Below are 21,236 nucleotides of genomic sequence, written 5' to 3' on the forward strand. Positions count from 1 at the left end.
AGGCCAAAGCGATAATCTCCCTTATTGGCATGCACTCAGATAAACAGTCCACGTTTTGCATTGATCAGAAACGTGCAGTCACGCACGTAGTCACCCAAACAAAAGAATACACAGCAAGCACTCCATGCTTCCTTAGCGCATGTAATCAACTACAAAGATCGACACATGATTGACAATATGACCTGGCCATCAACAAGGAAATCGACATGGAAAATTCATGCATAAAGCTGCTTTGTTTTCACTTGACTAAACATCCTACCTTGCTGGCTATGCATGGTAGTAATCCTCAAATTCCTCTCCTCCCTCCTTCCTTCTTTCCTTATCCACCCGTCTTTTCTTTCCCTCAGTCCCTCCGTCCGTCCGTCCTACCCGAACTGAGGCATGCAGTTCCAACCAGCCTTCCCCTACAAACTCAGCTGACCCATGGTATCAAGCCGACCTTCTGGGATCGATACCCACATTTATTTCTCTAGCTACCAACAACCCTCACTATAACACAGCAGATGTAGATTTGCTGGTGGCATACTTACTCTGGGTCACACTTACATTCATGAACATGTCATGTCATTGGATTTGCATCCTTTCTCAGCTATCAATAAATCTGCTGTGCTAAAATGAAATAGTCTGGGTTGGGAGCAGTTCTACATGGCTGCCCCTCTATAGCGCTATGGAGCCACCCAGCCTATGGATCATATAAATGGAACATCTGTTTGGCTTGCCAGGCCAAGCATGGAAATCCATGAATGGCAATAGTATCATATATCTAAACATGTACTAAATCTGAATAATTCTCAACACAAACATGACTGATAAACACAGCTTAAAATCCAAAATGTTTCAATTACACATGTTTCTACAATAACGTAATGAAAGGAAGGTATTTTGTTGTACTATTTACTGTACACTGTTTACATCTGAACTTAGAATCACAATGGAAGCTATCTGGGTAAGGGCGGTTGGGCGGATGAGTGAGGAAGTGGTTGGGTGGGTGGATATGTGAGTGGGCCAGTATTTGGGTGGATGTGTGAGTGAGTGGTTGAGTGGTTGGGTGGATGAGTGGATAAGCAATTAAGTGGGTGGTTGGGTGTATGAATGAGTGAGTGGTTGGGTGGATGAGTGGATAAGCGAGTAAGTGGGTGAGAAGGTGGATGAGTGGGTGGGTGGGTGGACTTGTTGGGCTGATGAATGAGTGGATTGGTTAGGTGGATGAGTAAGCGAGTAAGTGGGGGCAGTTGTTGGGTTGATGAATGTCTGAGTGGAGTGGTTAGGTGGATGAGTGGGTGAGTGAGTGAGTGAGAGAGAGTGAGTGGTTGAGTGGATGGGTGAGGTGGTTGGGTTGGTTGTGATAGAAACAAAGCAAAGTTTGTCAAGAACAACAGAAATCAGCTTAAGATATAGTGCACATGTTGGTAACAGAAACAAACCCTTTTGCATGACAAATAAATACTTTCACCCCTAGGTACTTGACAACCTGTTTCCATATGGAGATACGTCACACCGAGTAAAAGCAGTTTCCTCAAGACCCCTTTTTCATAAAAGGCCAAACTCCTCAATTATAAAACTTCCAAGAAGAAGTTTGCCAGAGCTCAAATAGATGTATTTTTCCATGGACTTGTCATGTAGGTGCACAATCTTGACAAAACAACTCCTCTAAGGTACTCCTAACAAATTTCATCCAATGGCTTTTCATCCAATAGGATGTTATTAAACTCTTATGAAACCTAAAGGGAAGCTGTGTACAGTCTGTAAGCACAATATTAAAAGTGACAGTGACAGGCTTGGCTTATCAGAGAGGCCCCAAAGCCTCCGGACCCTTACAATACCTCCCTACTGCCCTCACAATAATTCTGCGGATGTGTTAGGACCCCTTGAATGAATCCCGACAGGGACACCAAATACAAAGAACCTGAGGGGGACAGGTAGGCCTTTACAAAGCCCCTAGGGACCTGTCACCACATTTATTGACTCAGGTCGCCAGACAAAGAGGTGGGGTCTGACAGGTGTACAGTTGAAATCCCCCTGGTATATCTCAGCTGTGTTAAGCCTGGGAATGTCAGGTATGCTGAGTCGGCAGATTCAAGGTTACTTTACGGCTACACACACATGCGGTCGCTGAAAGTCAAGTGTGAGTCTGCAGAGGAGAGAATGTGCTCACGTATACCTAGATGATATATACTGGAGGATGAAATTAAGATTCAGGCTTTAATCATGTGCATCTTTCACTGAAGATAACCTTTTCAGACGGAATTCAACACGTAATCAGCACCGTTTGAAGATTTCCTAAACCTAGCGTCAATATCTTTCACCTTTGCACAGTGGATGTTGCTGGGAAAACACACTCAGAATATTTAATACCCATTTAATATTTTCTGAAAAAGATTTTTGTATGTTTATGTGGTGAACTATTTTAAATCTCCTGTAAACTCGTAGGGGTCTCACAACCATGGACTGAAAATGGCAACCAATACCTTTGAAAATTGACCTGAAATTTTGTTTTGTGAACAAAAATTCAAATAGGACTGTAAAATGATTTTATAACAGCTGACAAAGTTGTTGCCTGCAAGTTCTTGAATGAAATTTACACAAAGTTTGTGGCAGTAGTTATTTTCAAGACAACTGAAATGTACATATGAGTGACAAAGTTTAGGGTTATGCCGCTTTTAGCAATATTCCATCAGTTGGGAACTGAACCTGGATGTTCAGTGTGATGAGTGAACACTTCAACCACATGGCTAGGCCGAAATATATAAAAATACTGATATCTTGACATGCATGACAAAAGTAAAGAAGTATGGGTTTGTGAACCCTACGATAATTACACTTGGTAAACAGCATGATCAACAGTTAAACCTGATAAGTATGATGAATTACTCCACACTTGGGTGTGATGTACAAGACAAACTCATGGTTAATGGCATGAGCAACACCCCAGGCTATACGGTACAGTATCACACACTTGAGGTGGTAGACTGGTTCCTGTACAAGGCAACCGGATAGTTAATAGTGTGATTGAGTTTTTAGTTTTATACTGCTTTTAGCAAATATTCCAGTGGGGAAATTAGAAATAGGCTTCACATACAGTAACCATGTAGAGGAGTTACAGAACAGTAGCACACACCTGGATCCTGTACTAGACAAACTAATGATCAATAGCATGAGAGATGCTCCTGGCCGGTTTCATGTACAGGTAAAACTAATGGTCAATAGCTGTAATGGCTGACTCCAGTCTGTGAAGGTACAGTATCTCACACTTGGACTGGTTTTCTGTACTTGATGAAGTAATGGTTACAATCCTGACCAACACTCCAAACCGTGATGACAAAGCCTGGCTCCCAGTTCACGGCAAACAAATGATCAATAACATCAGCATCATGTAAAGATACAATGATACAGTAGGTCAAGGCTGTTGGTTTGTTCTCCATGACGTCAACCATTCCAGCAGTTTGTGAAACCATATTGGTCACCATTAATGACAACTACTCAAAACAGTGTGATAAACAAGCATACATTCTTCAACAAATATCTACACCCACACACACGAAAGCACAAGTTTGCAGATCAAAACAAAGATTCACCATTCGCCATCTGTTGCTGCTGACAACACAGTTTGTTTACAAGCATACCTTGACAACCAGAGCAACAAAAATGTTCCTTCAAGTCGTCTCACAGAGTCCTAGCCAAAAATAAACACCTATATCCACGGATTACCTCACAGCTGAGCAACTCAGTTCCATTGACACACAACTGAAATTTGGCATGATCTGACGTCAAGTTGAAATCCTACCTGCAGCTTCCTTTCCACCAACTTGTCCCGAATAAAAGCCCATTTCATTTCAGAAGAAAACTAACCTGAGCAGAACAATGTACAAGTGTTCAATTACTCCATTGTGTAGGGTCTCTTTGTGAAACCTCTCAGCAAGCTCTTTAGCAGGAAGATAGCATCTGTACAGATGGGAGGATAAACCACACAAGGAAACCAGCCAGTGACCATGCTTAACTTGAAACTAACAAGACATCCCTCCCGGGTACCACTGAACGATACAATGGAATGCTGTGTTCTTCATTATCATCATCATCATCATCATCATCATCATCATCATCAGACCCGTGAAGGTCCTGGGGTAGAATAGGCCTTCAGCAACCCATGCTTGCCATAAAATGCCACTCAGCTTGTGATAAGAGGCGACTAACAGGATCGGCTGGTCAGGTTTGTTGATTTGGTTGACACATCATCAGTTCCCAATTGCGCACATCGATGCTCATGTTGTTGATCACTGGATCAATTATTTACAGACCACAGCCGTATAGCTGGAATATTGCTAAGACTCTACTCACATACTCATCATCACCGTCATTGTCACCATTACCACCACCATCATACATTATGATCAATCTTTCAATTTTATCATCATTTTCACTTTCACTGTGGTAGTTACCATCATCATCATCACCACCAGCACCACCATCACATATGATCAATCTTTCAATTTTGTCACCATTTTCACTTAAATCATTTATCATCAATTCTTCATCATCATCTATTCGACCCGTGAAGGTCCCGGGGTAGAATAGGCCTTCAGCAACCCATGCTTGCCTTAAAAGGTGACTATGCTTGTCGTAAGAGGCGACTAATGGGATCGGGTGGTCAGACTAGCTGACTTAGTTGACACATGTCATCGGTTCCCCATTGCGCAGATCGATGCTCATGTTGTTGATCACTGGATTGTCTGGTCCAGACTCGATTATTTACAGACCGTCGCCATATAGCTGGAATATTGCTAAGTGCGACGTAAAACTAAACTCACTGACTCACTCACTCATCATCTATTGTCACTTTCATTGTAGACACCATCATTATCAACATCTAGCATCATGTCTCATTTGTCATAATTTATTCTCTCATTATTTAATTCATTAGTACTATCATTAACATTGTCATCATGTCATCTTTATCTGCATTATCATCCATCTTTTAATTCTGTCATCATCATAACTTTCACTATCACAGCAGTCATAAATCATCAGCATCTATAGCGTCATCTGTATTTCATAATCCTTGTTGCTTATCATCATCCTAATCATTATCGACAGCATTGTCACTACTTCATTGTTTCTAGCATCATACGTTGTTTCGACATCACTATGATCAATATGATCTAGTGAGTGAGTGAGTTTAGGTTTATGCTGCTTTTTAGCAATATTCCAGCAATATCACGGTGGGGGACACCAGAAAATGGGCTTCACATATTGTACCCATGTGGAGAATCGAACTTGGGTCTTCGGCGTGGCAAGCGAATGCTTTAAGCACAAGGCTGCCCCACCACCCACAAAATCATCTAACAAAGATTAGCACCAACAAAGGAACAAGAAACTTCAAATCAAATATTCAGCAGACGTATTCATTTTGTACTCTACAGTAGATAATCAGATGGCAGTATTCCTCACAATGTATTTATCAGACAGCTTCCATGCATATGGACGTTTCTGACATTCCAGAATTACTAGACTCTCAATGAAGCCACATACCTCCTCCTCCTAGCCACCACACCCAGGCACAGCCCTCGTCCCCTGGTGCTAAGCCAAAACCTATCTTCCCTGAAGAGACATATGGTAAACTAGGCAGCAATGTTACTTTAATCAACTTCTTTGCAATTTCACCACAGGCAATAACACACAAACCTGGAGGCAGACTTCTGAATGGTAAAATATGGCCTTTGTTTGTAAATGGAAACATCAAGCATATGTCATTTTGACAAAGTTGCCACATACCTCTCCATATTTGTGCTGCCTGGTGATGTTAATGGGACAGGATGCAGACTGGTCTTCAGCACTGTGATTGTTAAGTGACATGGGAGAGATAGTGAAGTTACATCTGCATTAATATCACAGAAAGTGTGTGTGAGAGATAGGGAGAGAGAGAAAGAATGAAATGAAAAAGAAAAAGAAAGACATGATACAGAAAGAAAAAGACAGAGTGTGAGAGAGAGAGAGAGAGAGAGAGAGAGAGAGAGAGAGTGAGAGAGAGGAGTAAGAGTGTTGGTGTTATTTTTGGTGTGTTCCTTTGAATGAAGTCTTAATCTAGTTTTTCATGTTTGGACTCTACTAAGTGAGTGAGTGAGCATGGTTTTAAGTCGCTTTTAGCAATATTCCAGTAACATCATGGCGGGGACACCAAAAATGGGTTTCACACATTGTACCCATGTGGAGAATCAAACCTAGGTCTTTGGCATGACGAGCAAACACTTCAGCCACTTGACTACCTCACTGCACCACTCTACACAGACTACACAACAGCATTTCAGTTTGACAAAAGGAGCTAAAGCCTACTGTAATTGGTATGAAGTTGACAATTCAAACAGGGCCAAACAAACATCATTGGGTCCTAGCACAGCTAAGGGAGGCAACTTTACGACTCACACTTTGATAAGAATAACAAAAATTCACAACTTTACTTAAACATAGATTTAGTAAAGTGAGTGAGTGAGTGAGTTTAGTTTTATGTGGCACTCAGCAATATTCCAGCTATATGGTGGCTGGCTGTATGCAAATAATTGAGTCTGGACCAGACAATCCAGTGAACAACAGCATGAGCATTGATCTGAGGAACTAGAAACTGATGACGTGTCAACCAAGTCAGCGACTCTGACCACCGGATCCCTGTAGTAGCCCCTCAAAACAACGAATACTGAGTTACTGAAGGCGAATATTCTAACCCAGACCTTCATGGGTGAACAGCTAACTAGAAGCCAACTGCGACAATAAATCTCATGCAGCAGCATTATCGGCTGTTGTTGTAAACAGAATACATCAGCAGTAGCATATATATATTGATGATGCAAGAACATGACCTAGCATTACGACAGAGAATACTAAGACTGCATCATTATGTTATGATATGGGTCTTGGGTCCAAGTGAGCGTTCCAGGGAAGTCCCTTCTAACTGGTGTGCTGGTCTGCTTGGGGGAATTCACTCCGCAAAGAGTCCAAAGTCACAGGAAGCTAATCACAATTTTATTTACAAGAGACAGAATAACAAGGGTGGCCACAGAGAGTCGGTACAACCCTCTGGGCTGTGGGCTAGAACTGACCTGTGTTGGGAGTCTAAACCCTACTGATGGACAAATGAAGGTGGAGACTATCTAGCTACAATTGAAACAATACAATGATTATGATTTGCTGACTGATACAAAAATGGGTGTAACCTTCAATAGCCAATGAGATGCAGGATACACAAAATGGGGTGTGTCCTACAAGAACAACTTCAATGACCAGACAGGGGGAGTACTTAATCTTTTAATCCTATTATAAGTGGCGTTAATCTTGTTGGCACATTTACTGGATGCTTGATTACTTACGCTGGGCTGGATCTTTAATGGCCCTTCGCTGGTGTTTGTGTAATGTTATTTTAGTGTAGGTGATGGCATGTTTACCTCATCAAAGCAGTTATTAACCTGTCTAGACATAACCCTTGTCTTAGTGAATGGTTTGTCTTACAGTGGAGTTGTGATTACCTCAGGCTAGGATTTTAACTCTGTGAAATTGTGTGGTCATAACTTATACCTTTTTCAATGGAATGTCTGTGAGATAAGTTTTACTACTTTTGACAGTAGTCTTTGTTTAAGCTATTACTGATACATGATGAAACTAATATTCTATATTTATATTTTCCTAATATTTGAATGCTAATGTGTTGCTTGTACTGGTTACAATTAATAATGAATTTTGGTATGAATTATCATTTCATGATAACTACTCCTGCTTCTGCTGACTTCAAGACTCTGAAGACTTTATCCCACTGGGTACCCATTTTCTGCTGAGTGAAAGGAGGCAGTTTTGAACAAACGGACATGCATAAGGTGAGACCACATGTATCACATGGGGTTCTTTGTGGGGTTAGAAACTCAGAAGTCAAGCTGCCAAATACAGTCACCCATCTAACAACCTTCTGAGTTTGTCGGTGCTTAGCTTCAACTGATTTGTGACCGGAGCTCTCAGCTATACAGTCAGTCCTACCCCAAACCTTCACGGGTCTAACGAGGAAATGACCCAAATAGGAAATGACACAGAAATGATGGAAGTGACCTAGTGTTTAACTGAGCAGAGTTAGTGAGTGAGTGAGTGAGTGAGTGAGTATAGTTATATGTCACTCTTAGCAATATTCCAGCAACACCACAGCCAGGGACACCACAAATGGGCTTCACACATTGTATCCTTGTGGGGAATCAAAGTCGGATATTTGGCATGGCGAGTGAATGTTTTAACCAATAGGGTACCCAATCTGTCTCTTAACTGGTTAAAAACACCAGTTAACAAAAAGAGCCCAATCCTTAGTTTTACATTATTGCATTCAATGAAACGTTAAAATATCTGCAAAGGCTGAGGAATAAGTTTTCTCAAATCCTCATCAAAAACTAAAATATTTTCCCCCAATTTGCCATGAATCCGAGCGTGAAAGCTACAAACTCATCTTTCATATAAATGCCTTTACAAATGTCATGAAAATTTCATAAAATTTATCGAATCTTCATGAAACATTATTTTATAAAATGATAAATAATGTTAATGAATTATTCAGAAATTCGTAAGATTTTCCTGAGATTTTTGCTGGGGTAGAAATAAAGGCAAATAAAAGTAATTTTGAGTGTGTCACAAAGCAAGTCAAACTGCCTCAATCAACATTTTTCTCATAACCAACTTCTTTATAATCTGAAGAACATTATCATCCATAGCAGTTGAAACATTATCATCATCATAGAAAAGTCCATCTCAAGCTGTGTGACCTTCATCACTACAAATAATTCAAGAGCTCATTGAGCTTGTTTTTGACATTAAGGACCCCTTCTTTTCATATTTAACAATAAACAACCTGCACACAGCCTTGTACTGAAAGCCAAATTTTGTGTTCAAACGATGACAGGCTCCGCCAGCCATGGCAGGCCTCCTCTATTCACCAGCTGTTCCAGCCAGCTGCTCCCACGATGCAATATGCATACAAACATGCACATTTACTGCACCAGACCATGCACACTGGCAGTGCTGTCATTATCACCATGGCAACGTTGGAGAGGTCAACCAAGGGTCAAATTAAAGACCATGAGATGGTGAGAGATGGAACACTTCCCCTTAAGAGACAGTGATGCAAACGAACCCAGAGCACATCTCTTTGTATGATGTCACATGGGCACATGTGGCTGGAGAATTGATTTTTTTTTCCTTCTAAAAGTTGATGGGTGTTTGGACAAAGTGAATAGGCTGTCAAATGACCAGCATTGTGTCTGAGGTGACGACAAGTGTCAGGTCTGGCAGTGAATAAAAACTATCCAGCCAAATATTCTTTCTTTCTTGATTTGTGTAAACAGATGTGGAATATAGATCAAGTTTTAAAAAAAAACACGTAATTAATGGTCTTGAATAAGAAAAATGGGACAGGGAATTTGACTAATTAATAATGAAGTGGCAACCTGGGGAGATCTTGAGAATGGGAAAATTATTACACATGGGGGTGCCTCGCTGAATAATAACGATGATAAGATAACAGAATATCAATTGTTTTCCCAGGGAAGTTAATCAGTACATTTGAGCACCAAAAATCTCTGACACACACCACAACAGACACACAAACACACTCCTTGCAATAAATGAACATTCTGTCACCTTTATTATTTACTTTCCAACATGCCATGAGTGAGAGAGTTCTACACCAGTTCTAGCAATATTCCAGCAAAATCACTGTGGGGGTACCAGAAATGGGCTTCACACATTGTCCCCCATGTGGAGAATCAAACCTAGGTCTTTGTCCTGACGAGTGGATGCTTTAACCACTAGGCTACCCCACCACTACTCCATGCTATTAAGCACATCCAACCCTGAACAGAACTGAGAACTATTCTACATTGTCAAGATGTCTCATTATGCCAACATTGCTACGCCATCAACGCACACTTATATTCTTGTGTAAACACCTCCACTGAAATAAATGCCTGATTGTTGTACATAAGTGTATCAGGTGCTACCTATACTTCTTACACAAATCTGTTATGCCAACACTGTCATGACATTAATGTACACCTATATTCTTTTGTAATTGGCCCACTGAAATGAATAAAAATATTGAAAAAAAAAACCAAAGAAAAAATGTATCTCGTTATAAGTATTCTTTGGTGAAGTAACTTTTGTCAATACCAGCAACTCCTACTCCCCTCAAGCCTTTAGCATCCACAATTACAACACTGAGAATGCACTCATGCCTTAGTAAGTCTGTCTCACAGTCCCTGAGCCACGCTATTTTCCCTGCTGTCTGGCCCTTCTTGTCTGTCTCACAGTCCCTGAACCACATTACTACCTTGCCCTCCTAGTCTGTCTTACAGTCCCTGAACCACTTTATTCTCCCTGCTGCCTAGCCCTCCTAGCCTATCTCACAGTTCCTGAACCACAATATTTTCCCTACTGCCTGGCCCTTCTTGTCTGTCTCACAGTCCCTGAACCACATTATTCTCCTACTGCCTGGTCCTCCTAGCCTGTCTCACAGTCCCTGAACCATGTTATTTTCCCTTACTGCCTGGCCCTCCTAGTCTGTCTCACAGTCCCTGAACCACATTATTCTCCCTACTGTCTGGCCCTCCTAGTCTGTCTCACAGTCCCTGAACCACATTATTCTCCTACTGCCTGGCCCTCCTAGCCTGTCTCACAGTCCCTGAACCATGTTATTTTCCCTTACTGCCTGGCCCTCCTAGTCTGTCTCACAGTCCCTGAACCACATTATTCTCCCTACTGTCTGGCCCTCCTAGTCTGTCTCACAGTCCCTGAACCACATTATTCTCCCTACTGCCAAACCCTAACATGGACAAACGTTTTATTATAAATTGTACTTTAGTTAAACAAAATGTTACAAGAAAAAAGAGAAAGAAAGAAAATTCCTACCAACGACCCTAAATTTTAGTAATCAGAAGAACTTTTTTATTTGGCCTTACAGGAGAAATGGTTAGTCCTTTGTAGCATACTATTGTGATTATCAATATTTAACTGCGACCAACTATTGCAATGCTATTGACCTGAGACTCAACATCCATAGTGGAGTCGTAGTTTGATGCATCGTTACAGACCTAAATACAAGCATGGAAATCCAGCATCTACCATCACATCCAGCCATACACACTCTCCTCCTCACAATAAGTCAAAGTACATCATCCACTGACAATATCACAGATGAATCTGCTCCTTGGGAGTTGGCTGTCTGACGTGGAGATAAGATACTGGAGACAGAATTTCTCTCTCACAAGGGCACATTATTTACATGGCCATATTATTTACAAGGAGGCATCTACACTGTAAAACAGTTCTGTCAACACAATCCAAGAAATATGGTACTCACCATGGCTTTGAAAAGCAATGCTTCAGTCCCAAGGAACATTATAATTATAGATTGAAAGAGTGTAAAGGGGAACTGTATTATCACTATTGGGGATATGAATGGGCTGCAGATGTAATGAATTATTTCAATATCTGCAATGACAATATTATTTCAATGACCAAGCATTGCCCAGCAAATTCCCCATCAGGCCAGACCAATTTTATTTCTTGTTTTATTTATTATTGTCCTCCAAAAGTCCAAAGGCAGGAGGGAAAATATAAAAAAAAAATAAAATAAAATAAAATAAAATATCAAAGTACTATTCCTTCTAAATAGTCAAAGTATTTTACTGTTGGCAATTTAGGAAGTGTATATGGGGCAAAAGACAAACTGAAAAAGATTTTCTTGTTAGTTTACATTTTTGGCCAATAGAAATAGTAGGATTGCAGTGGGGAAAACTGACTTATATACTTTATTCTTATTCTTGAAAAAATACAGCAGACAAATCTGTAAAACAAGAAATAAGACAGAATTTCAAAGAGAAAGCAAAGCATTCATTTCATTTGAATGATATCCTAAAATGTAACAGGTCATGTTGTCCAGTCAAGGCAATTCTTGGCATATTCAAAATGGACAACCTAGGATCTCACAAGATTCTGCTGCAGATATCAACCTTTATTTCCCAGCTCCTGCAGAAGGTCTGTAAGGTGGTTAACTAATTACATCTCCTTAGCAGCTGCCTGAAAACTCTGCGAATTACTTCAGTCTGTGATGGATGAATTTCCCAGCATGCCTGTCTTGCAGGAACTGTGAGAACACCATGCTTTCTTCATCTCCAGGGAAAGTTGTAGTCAAATTTTAATTGAAACCTTGCCCATAATGCCATCTTTTGAGGCTGATTTCAAAATACAGAATGAACATTCAATATGAGTTCATATCGGTTCAGTTGCAGAGTATCAGCTTTGCCACAATGTTGTCTTGACTGTTTCCAAGTTTCCTCTTCTTCCTTCTAATCCTACTGAGACGCACATGTTGAATTGCAATCTAATGAAAAACATCTCACGTCAAGTTTCAAGCACAGAACCAATACGAAGACTGTAGTGTTTCAATGATTGCGAATTCAGTTTCAAAATAATGAATACAGATACTCGCAATCGTCTGACTGAACTGAATGTTGTTTCAAAAAGCATTTAGTCATTGCATGGAATACCAGTTTAACCAGGGTGGAAGGAAGGTTAGAACATGACAGGTCAAATCTGGGATTCACATTCTCATCCTGAAGGTTCAAAGGATCTGAATAATGAATCTGTGCACTGGGACTTTAACGAACTTCACCACCTGTTCAGTCCTCACACGAGTGAGTGAGTGAGTGAGTGAGTGAGTGAGTGAGTGAGTGAGTGAGTGAGTTTAATTTTACACTGCTCTTAGCAATATTCCAGCAATATCATGGCAGGGGACAACAATGAAAAATCTTCGTATAACCTAGTGTAATCATAGATTCTCGACTCTTTAAAAAAAAAGATAAATAAAATAAGCCCTGTGACTACCTGAACACAATTTTTAGAATACAACTTCAAAACAAATTCCAATCCAATTTGCTGTAATTTTCACAATGGTCATTCCTAACACATTGGCTACAACATTTTCATCAACAGACCATGAATAAACGGAAATATCTGAAGATTTTAAAGTGTTACAAATTTTTCCGAAAATATGTCAAAATACTGGTTTTTCCATCAGCGTATTGCAATACTTTTCGTAAGTTACATGTCTGAACCAGTAATTACCAGTAAACCAGTTAAACTGTGCAGCCCTAATGAACATACAAATGAATCGCAACAGCCCTAGAATACATCATGTATAAAGATGACAAGGTTTGGAATCAGTGTTTTTTGCCAGGGCAGCATCCAATGTCACGTCCAGCCATACACTACTGAAGGTGGGAATACAGATATTTATCAGCTTTGACACCTTTGACCAATGAATTTCAAGTATCACAATAAGACAAGACAACACAAGCTGATTCAGCTGATAGGACAGTTCACCTGTCTACAGTCTTTGTCTATAGCAAATAATGTCCAACCTGAGCAAATCACATAATTACTTATAACGGACTACCTGTCAAAATACTTCAACCTACAGACTGTGACATATGCTATGAACACAGATTTCCCTCTGGCTATATAAGTAATCTGAGGTACATAAACCTTGTCTGAGACTCCAACAGCCTCGTCAATGTCTGATCTTCAGTGACCCCTGTGGGTATAAACCTCTCTATGCACGATCATACACCTTCAAGATACCATGTCTACCCTCAGAAACAAGATAATCAAAACAGTACCTGACTTCTTTTAGCACCAAGCCAAAGGATGAAGCAAAATCATGTCTGTTTCCAGTTTCTATCTTTGAAAAAAGTGTGGACCATGATTGAGGATGGCAGTTCTTTCAAATCAGCACATTTTCTCATGAACAGTAAAGGAGGGCACGGGTGGCCCAGATGTCCTGCAATTACCTGTCTGTCCCTGTGACCTCTGGGCATGACAGATGCCAATCATGGGTCCAAGTCTCAGACTGATGATGATAATGTTTCCCCAAGTCACATCATTTCCCTGGGCCCTCCCTGCAATACTAACACCCTAAATGAAGAAAGTTGAGACATCCTCAGGTTGTGAATCTCCCTGACTCACAGGGCTCCTTTTCAATTTTAATTATTGCTGCTACGATTCAGTTTCATTTACCGAAAATCAAAACCTGACAGCTTAGTTTCCACATTCGAAAAACATTATGACTATTTCAATTTGATATTTCAGTACCTATCTAAATTATTTCAACAGAGCCAGAACATAATTTGTCGTAAACTCAAGCAGTACTGAGTGCTGAAATAAGGTGAAACATGATTGGTTGACACAGGTTAATATCCTGTGAGAATTGTTGCTAGTAGACATTAAGTTGATTTCATGCTAAAACTGATGACTATAAGGTAAGATAAGATAACATATTTTGTTGCATGACGTTCCATTAAGGATCAGTGGCAATATTCTATAAAACTACAAATATAAACATAAAGGTACAACATTACATAAATATACATAGATAATCCTTATCATAACAGTTAGAAGCTATATGCTACATATGTCAGGTACATAGTGAGACACAAGAAAACACATACTATAAGCGTCCAATGAAATCTGATGTTTCTACTTGTATGAAGAATCTGATCACTTTTAAAGTCCAGTATGGAAAATCAAATCAAATTGAGATGTGAGTGAATCATTGCAGACCTGATTTTAATGGGATTATTTGTTATCAAAACTAAACTTATTTGTTATCATTCAGAAACGAAATGTTATTCTCATGGCCGAATTGTCCTGAAGTTCCCTGTGAATTATGTGATATTGTTGTCTGTTGTAAGGAATAAGATGTAGTGCACAGACGTTAAAAATTGTGGTCTTACTAGTATTCAAGGTACTCTTATCTGAAAAAAATATCACATCAGCTACACCTGTTTGTAAATATTTTGGGAGTTGTTCGCAAAATTTGCACTGACCCAAAAATTTGCAGGAATTTTATCAATGATAAAACCAGGATAGTCCAAAGATGAACTAGCTCACTCACTCACTCACTCACTCAAAGTTAAAAATGTCAGTGTCCTAAGGTCTTGGATTTAAATTTTCAAACCATCATCACTGGCCACCCTGAATTTTTACTTTTAGACATGCACCAGTGGTACAAAGACCTTTAGCAATTTCAGAATCTGATAGATGGAGGACTGTCTGTTCAGCGAAGAAATCAGTGTTTTGGGCTGTTCTTGCCTTATTGTGATCAAAGGTAAACAGCCAGAACCTGACATGTCTCACATGCTAGGAGGTATTTGCCTGGCCATCTAGCCTCAGCTTCCCTCCTCCCAACAAGAGCAAAAGCTAATATTTAATCTGGCACTACTTGCCAGATCAAGGGTTAAAAGTTCACTGGCCGCAGAGATCAATTGCTGTGTGTTAACACCAGCCTCTGCACAAGAACCCTGTCCTTTTCTCTGACCCAGTCTGACACCATTACATCAGCACTTCAGGGAATTCCTCACATGGCTCTCAAAGGGCTCAATTGCAGAGCTCTGAGTGAGTGAGTAATGATGTTTTAGGCTATATACTCCTTGGTTGAATGTAGAGACAGCATGAAAATCAGGTAATATGTTACCATTTGGCAGATCCAAGAATATGTGTGTGTGTGTGTGTGTGTGTGTGTGTGTGTGTGTGTGTGTGTGTGTGCCTGTCTGAGTGAGTGAGTGAGTGAGTGAGTGAGTGAGTGAGTGAGTGAGTGAGTGTGGTGTTTATTGGGTTAGAAACTTCCTCTCCCTCATTCCCTCGAAAGCCCACAACCACACAGAAGTTAATCATTTGCATTGGCAGAGGTTCAGGGGGGTTCAGGGGGTTCAGACTAGTGCCTGTCACCATCAATTAAATATTCTGGTCAATACTCATGCAGTAGGTCCCAGAACAAGTGGGTTAACCTTGTTTGTTTTGAATAAGCCCATACATTCAAAGGCTGGTTCCACATCAACAAGGATTTTTAGGAGAGTGGGAGGTGACTTACTAATAGCTGTATAACACTTAAACTACTGCTGAGAGACCTTATAAGGAAGGTACTTTTCTTTGGCCTCGGACTAAAAAGTCAGAAACTATGACTACTGATAACAACAGAGGAGCGGGATACAGCATCAGGGGTGACATATATGTGCATAACCTGTGTTCTTTCATATCGATGACTCATCTCAACATCTGTGATGTCAAAGAGAGGCATTCCAACTTCAAAGAAGACTGACCTTAAAAACAGACCATTTAGTAATAATTGTCAATGGAGATTCTTTGAAAAAAATGCATTTGTTCTAAAGGCATGTGGGGAAAAAATGTCACTTGCTTTACATACTGGTTGTCTCAAATATGCATTGTGGTTTATCTTCTTTTCTTTTCAATTCCATCCCGGGAAAAATATTACATGTCATGAAGTAGTTTCATAAAAATTCCCCTAGGAAATTCCTAAGCATATGTTCATGATCTCTGAATGTTTATACATTAAATAGAAACAAATACAAAAGGCAATAGCAACTGTTCTTGCCTATTTTATGTGAAAATCATATTTGATAATATTGATTCCAATCGTTGTGTTCCATAATGTCTGGTGTTACAAGAAATGAGACAAATATTGTACATAATGTCTTACATACATATTATTTCATAATAAAAAAATCCTTGTATGCATAAGTTCAAATAATCATAAATGGAAAATTAGTGTAATTTTTCCACCCAAATCTGTATCTTCGAGCCAAATCTATTCACTGACCTCTGTTTGGAGCATGCTTTAGCAGTTTCCTAATTATGCGCTTCAGCACTGTTGTGTTATGGAATTCTAATACACTGAAGTTACACCATAGCAGATGAGTGCATGATTAAGTATAGTATTGTGTCAGAGTGAGTGAGTGAGTTTAGTTTTACGCCGCACTCAGCAATATTACAGCTATATGGCGGCGGTCTGTACATAATCGAGTCTGGACCAGACAATCCAGTGATCAACAACATGAGCATCAATCTGCACAATTGGGAACTGATGACATGTGTCAACCAAATCAGCGAGTCTGTCCACCCGATCCCGTTAGTCGCCTCTTACGACAAGCTGAGTCGCCTTTTATGGCAAGCATGGGTTGCTGAAGACCTATTCTACCCCGGGACCTTCACGGGTCGTGTCAGAGGTATTAACAACCATGTACAACCTGATCTCATTCAAAATCTAGAACCAGTTTCACAAACCCCAAAAGTAGGAATCGGAAATGAAATGCATAATCGATTATTGGAGGAGTTGTGACGAATGATTATTGATTATAATCGAATATATGCATTTGAAACACATTCACCAATCTTAAGGGGTTTTCCCCAGTATTTTTTTCTAGTTAATATTAAGTAATTATTATCGTTATTTATACAACAACTACATATCAGTCAGTATATCTCATTACATTCACAACAGATTAAAATATATTCATAGACAGGTTACATTAATATTTACTGTAGTGCTGAATACGAAACTATGAATAAAATGCACATAGCTTTATGCTGTTGAGCACATGTTTGTTCATGAATATTTGTCAAATTTAATGGCTAGTTTTCTTCATTTAAGTGTGTAAATGAAATTACGATGAATCTAAAATGGGTTTTTTTTAAACAAAAAAATAAATATTTTTAATCCTTCTTTAGAACAAGTTTTGACTATTTTGAACATACGAACACCACTACCCACATGTGCACTACAACTACAAATAAAAGAAAATGAACCAGAAGTAATTGCATGACACTATCATTAATGCATAATACAAAGTTGTCATTTCTTTCATTGCCAATGTCATGTTTCCACCTTTTTCAAACCATGCCACCCAATTAACGGGACCCAGGTGAGAGAGACTGTTCGGAAATATGGTGCCAGTTCAATTCCTTGGATTTTTTAGCTGCAGAATCCCATCTATCTTCCATCTGCGTCCCCAAAGGGCAGACACTGCACCATAGCCTCATTCCCATACCCATGACCTTGACCCCTCACATATAACTGCCAGATGGAAATCCCCTGCAGGTTCTTCTACAGTGAAATATCACATATATTCCCCGAGTCTGTGATTACAGGTTCTGACTTTCTCAGCTCCCCCTGGCATCGGTGATTCAGACTCAGATCAGTCTTGAAGAATCTGATAACTTAAGGTCAAAGAAAGTTCTTTGTTTCCAGCTTTACCCATGGCAGTTTGTCTTTACATTTCCGTGCACAGCATGGGCACATAACTCTGAATATATTTTTAGTGCATGACAGCTTGCACTTCTCTGATATGTGAATCTTGATTATCAAATGAATGATAGTTTGGTTTTACACTGCTTTTACAGGCTACACATTATTGAACACCACAAATGTACTTCACACATTGTACCCATGTGGGGAATCTTGAACCCAGGTCAGATGCTTCATCCACTGTGCTCCCTTCAGCCCGATTCTCAAGTGATTTAGTTTGAACTAAATCCCTGTGCCACAAACAAATTGGAATGAAAAAGGTTTGAATATATTAAGATTGCTTTATTACATATCAAGACGGCAGTGTCAGATAATTGATAACCATGAACCACCAGTCAATACTTCTAGTGAGTCAGTGAGTTTAGTTTCATGCCACACTAAGTAATATTCCAGCTATATGGCAGATGTCTGCAAATAATCGAGTCTGGACTTGACAATCCAGTGATCAACAGCATGAGAATCAATCCTTTTGGATTTTTTCCACATTCTATGGTATTCCATAAATATGTCAACCATACTAAGAGCATCTGCTTCGGACTGGAATATCAAAAGTGTTTCTCAGATTTCTAAGGAAACTGAGAACAAATAGTTAGATGGTGTATCCCTTTTCTGCTGAGTCAGCTATACCATGGCTTAGTGCCATGTTCTGCTTATGGTGTAAATGTCAGACAAGTCATACTGAATTTACCATACATTCATTAAATATGTATTTCCATTATAACAGCACTTGACAAAATGTGACAAAAATCAGGAGCAATGTGTTTGCAAAATTAAAAAAAAAAAAGATTCATGTTTCAGAGGAATAAGGTAACTTATAAGGAATTTCTAAAGCAGAAATGGTTGCATCGATACTGATCATGTATCACTGTGCATACTAAAATATATCCTCCAAGCAAAGTGTTACAGAGGTGGTGCTAACGGACCAGTAGAATCATAGCATACTGCTTCATCTGTCCCTCTCTCATGTGACTTAGCAAGAAGTGACACTTGTGTATAGATACAAAATTACCTCTCAAGACAAAAAAATAATCACAAAAGTAATCTGCTTTCTGGCTGTTCGCAACAGCAAGCAATTGGTTACAAGTGAGGTACAGCAACTCACCTGAAAGCGCTAACTTTCAGCCACTTGCAATCACAGCAATTGCTGGATGAGGTCGCTTCGTTCTCAAGCCAAAATGGCGGCTTAGGAAAAGCTGAATTCAAAGGCTGAACAAACTTGCAAATTTGCAAAATACAGCTTACATCCCAGCATCCTCACTTAGTTTCAATGGTACAATGTAGTCATTAACAATCATAAATTCATCACTTGTCATCGAAACTCTCCTATGTTCTTCATTAGCGTCAGATGAACAAATGGTAATTGCTCCAGTTTTGGAAGAGTGATAAATGCTTCGATCTGTTGCAAGCCTGGAATAAGCAATTCATTTACTTCAAGCGATTTTCACCAAGCAAGGCTCCTTGTGAACATGATCAGGCGGTCAAGCTAAATGACTGGTTGACACTAAAGTTGTTCACTGATCGCGAGGGGTGCATGCGCCCATGGACCCCGAGGGATCAGTGAACAACATATTTATCTTACCAAATACCTGAATCATAATTTTGAACTGTTTGAAGCACTTCTGTTGAACGCGAAGCAAATTGCCAGTCTGCAGACGACACAAGGTAAACAGATTTAGAGTGATCTCCCTTCCATCGATTTTCAATCACAAAACATCGGTAATTTCCGTGCTTGATGCCTGATTCAATGTTAGTTGAGGCAAAGAAGTACTACCATGAAACACCAGAAGAGTTCGGAATTCCCAGCGGTGTACATTGAAAATAATACATCGCCTATAAGCAGGGTACATTGAAAATAACAGAAAGGTGCTTAGCCAATCAGAAAGCAACATTCATGTGTGAGGTAAGATAAATGTCATTGTATCCCAGAAGCGTAAACTGATGCTTACATAGCTTACACTCTTGAACACAAGACTGTGTGGTCCATTTCCTGAGCGACAGATGAGGGACATACCAATATTTAGGCACAAGTGTCTTAAACATAGTATGATATCGGCACAAATAAAATGTCCTATATTATTGGAGTAATCAAACTGATTAAAATCTACTTTCAAACACCTGTCGCCACACGTAGAACACAATGTCATAGAAGAAACATGATGTCATGGCATTGTTCACGATACTATGCCCTACGGCATCATAAGAAAAAACATTTTCACCCTCATATGTCATAAATCATAGCCTGTCACTTAGTTCCCAACCAATATTTTCTTCCTTCAGTCAAACCCAACATCCCTCCATGAAGTAAATCTTCATCTTCCAATCTCACTGAGGTTCCTTTTAACTTAAACAGTTATATTCAGGGACTCTGACAACAGGATATTTTCAGGATTGTTAGCCATTTTCTGAAGTTAGAATGGGCTCACAATAAATATTTTAGGGATTACCCTTGCATGTAACTCATGCTGGCGTGTTATGCAGTGTTTGGAATGTTTACTGAAACTAATGAGAGTACATTTTAGCTGGATATTTTTCAAGGAATTTTGATAAGAGATCATCAGGGATTGGGAAAGAAAATTTGACCATGGGTCATTTTCAGGATTATTTGAATCGGCCACTGCCCTTGTATCAATAGTAAACTTCAAAAGTTTTAATGAGTCATTTTTCGTTCTAATGTGCAAAATGGCCCATGGCCCCTGCCTTTCCCAATCCTTATTTCTTTTCATCACAATCATAGATTTCCAGGGATGAATGACAATCACAGTATTATCTAGCCCAGAATTGTTTATTCACTGACCATCATACTGAATGAACACAGATTTCAGAGGAGTCAGACAAAATCATGACTACACGATTTAACTTCCAGATTTTAATGAGTCATTTTTAAAGTATCCTAACACCATGAACAGTCATTCCCATAAAACATATCCAAAACATAAGCAGCAGCTTGACCGTAGATGATGGCAAATGAAGTTTGAAGAGTTACCCCCCTTACTTCACAGCCATCTGCTGATGAGGAAGATTTTGTTGGCCAAAGACAAGACAGGCTGCAACCGGCGCTGCGCTT

General features: G+C 39.6%; 1 protein-coding gene across 4 annotated transcripts in view; it reads right to left on the reverse strand.

Moving 5' to 3' along the window:
• LOC137281647 (histone demethylase UTY-like) overlaps positions 1 to 21,236 on the reverse strand; it is a 123,001-nt gene that overhangs the window by 80,639 nt on the left and 21,126 nt on the right. The window contains exon 1 of one of the 4 annotated variants that reach the window (XM_067813027.1): positions 547 to 582. The exons of 2 other annotated variants lie outside the window; for them this stretch is intronic. In XM_067813027.1, coding sequence (XP_067669128.1) covers positions 547 to 548 — 2 coding nt within the window. In that variant the 5' untranslated portion in view covers positions 549 to 582. Of the gene's footprint in view, positions 1 to 259; positions 415 to 546; positions 583 to 21,236 lie in introns of those variants that run through there. One more of the 4 variants, XM_067813029.1, reaches the window with a different exon arrangement.

This window comes from Haliotis asinina, chromosome 4 (assembly GCF_037392515.1).
Source record: "Haliotis asinina isolate JCU_RB_2024 chromosome 4, JCU_Hal_asi_v2, whole genome shotgun sequence".
NCBI lineage: Eukaryota > Metazoa > Mollusca > Gastropoda > Lepetellida > Haliotidae > Haliotis > Haliotis asinina.